Here is a 1,479-nt window from a genome sequence, read left to right on the forward strand (position 1 = left end):
AAGTTTGTGTAAAACCAGAGATTTGGATGAATCTTAAGCAGATTATTTCCTGTGAATATTGATCAGAGATGACTTTTTATACAATTCTCTGTCTGTATTATGTGTTTTTAAAATTCTTAATAGGCATGTGATTTGTCCTCATTGTTCTATCAGCCCCTTTGGTTGTTTTAACTTTTCTAATACAGGACGAGGCTGTTTATCACAGAGTGAAAGCTCTCTGAATAAGTTTAGATCTTAAATAAAAATCTTAACTTTGAACAACAATTTCATCCAGTCTTCTTCATAGAAATGAACTAAATGCTGAGATATAGACCTACTGTGTATATTTTTAAAGTTTTCTTACACTTCTTAAAATCAAGAAGGCTTCATGACCCCAAGTGTTCTTGTCCCCAAATATTTTTGCAAGGTGTATCACTTTGCTCATTAATATGTCCATTGGAATGGACAGAAAAAAATACATTCAGTACATTTAGAGTAGAAATTCACCAATTTACAATGTTTTTTGTGTGTTTGAAACATAACTGTAATTGGCTTCTGAACGGGTTCAAGTAATTTATGGCAAAAAAAAGTGTTTCATGTTGCATTACAGAAGTGAAACTTACCCACTGAATCTCCTCTCTAAATGGCATCTCATTGAAATCACACAGAGCAGCGTAGGTATCAGAGAATCCTCCTAGGGAACACACATTCAAACACTATCTATCCGCAAATACATGAGCTTCCTGGAGATTCCAATGTATCATTGATCATCTCTGTAAATGTGTTCATCAGCTGTTCACAAAAAAGGAAAAAATACTACTTACTAGATACACATCACAGTAATGGGATGGCCAGATTGTTAAGAAGGTGACAATATCATCATTAGCTTTTGCTGAGGGGGCTTCTTACGTGTGAACATAGACACTGATCATCATCTGATCACCTGTACTGCACAATGAAAAGCACATACCACAGTAGCCAGGCTGACTGTTGATCTGTTCCTCGACCACAGCAGTCTGTGTGAGGAGTCTCTGCTGGAGATCTGGAGCAATCGTCTTCAACAGCTTTCTGGAGGAGAAATTGACTGTATAACAAGCCTGTGAGGCTAGACACACTAAACTAAATGCTAACATAAGCATGTTAATGTGCATTGACAATGCTAACATGCTGATGTCTAGCAGGGATAATGTTTTCTATTCTTATTCTTAATTCTTGGATCCCCATTAGCTGCTGCTAAAGTAACAGCTATTTTTCCAGGGTCACACACACAACCAGAAAGATATGAAGACAAGTTGGCTTGAGGATAGTTGATTGTTGAATCTCATTCCCAGATTTCCAACATGAAAAGCACATACCACATGTATTTGATGCGCTTGGAAAACTCAACAATCAACTATCTTTCTTGGCTCTGATTGGTTGTTTTCGTTCAGGCCTGGTGGATTATTGCAAATCCCATTAGGAGCACTAGGAGGAGCCAGAGGAACCTGATTGTTTCACAGA

At 37.4% G+C, this 1,479-nt stretch overlaps 1 protein-coding gene across 1 annotated transcript in view; it reads right to left on the reverse strand.

Annotated features, from left to right (window-relative positions):
• carmil2 (capping protein regulator and myosin 1 linker 2) overlaps window positions 1-1,479 on the reverse strand; it is a 28,531-nt gene that overhangs the window by 23,463 nt on the left and 3,589 nt on the right. The window contains 2 exon segments of the mRNA XM_035664768.1: window positions 603-673; window positions 950-1,047. Coding sequence (XP_035520661.1) covers window positions 603-673; window positions 950-1,047 — 169 coding nt within the window.

The sequence above is a fragment of the Morone saxatilis genome, unplaced genomic scaffold (genome assembly GCF_004916995.1).
Source record: "Morone saxatilis isolate NCDOM2014 unplaced genomic scaffold, NCSU_SB_2.0 Contig2, whole genome shotgun sequence".
Classification (NCBI taxonomy): domain Eukaryota; kingdom Metazoa; phylum Chordata; class Actinopteri; family Moronidae; genus Morone; species Morone saxatilis.